At 66.3% G+C, this 392-nt stretch overlaps 1 protein-coding gene across 1 annotated transcript in view; it reads left to right on the forward strand.

Annotated features, from left to right (window-relative positions):
• Nucleotides 1-4: 4 nt before the first annotated feature.
• ZBTB37 (zinc finger and BTB domain containing 37) overlaps nt 5-392 on the forward strand; it is a gene marked incomplete at its 5' end in the record, with an annotated part of 5,159 nt that continues 4,771 nt past the window's right edge. The window contains one exon of the mRNA XM_009073629.1: nt 5-388. Within this exon, the coding sequence (XP_009071877.1) occupies nt 5-388 (384 nt within the window). The remainder of the gene's footprint in view (nt 389-392) is intronic.

Here is a 392-nt window from a genome sequence, read left to right on the forward strand (position 1 = left end):
CTACCTGACGGCCGCCAGCTTCCTGCAGATGCAGCACATCATCGACAAGTGCACGCAGATCCTCGAGGGGATTCACTTCAAAATCAACGTGGCCGAGGTGGAAGCAGAACTGAGCCAGACCAGGACGAAGCACCAGGAGAGACCCCCCGAGTCTCACCGGGTGACGCCGAACCTCACGCACTCGCTGAGCCCGCGCCACAATGCCCCCAAGGGGAGTCGGCTGGGCCAGGTGAGCACCGTGCTGGACATCCGGGAGCTCAGCCCGCCCGAGGAGTCCACCAGCCCCCAGATCATCGAGCAGAGCTCGGACGCGGAGGGCAGGGAGCCCATCCTGCGCATCAACAGGGCGGGACAGTGGTACGTGGAGACGGGGCTGGGCGAGCGCGGGGCGC

Source organism: Acanthisitta chloris, unplaced genomic scaffold (genome assembly GCF_000695815.1).
Source record: "Acanthisitta chloris isolate BGI_N310 unplaced genomic scaffold, ASM69581v1 scaffold24230, whole genome shotgun sequence".
Classification (NCBI taxonomy): Eukaryota; Metazoa; Chordata; class Aves; order Passeriformes; family Acanthisittidae; genus Acanthisitta; species Acanthisitta chloris.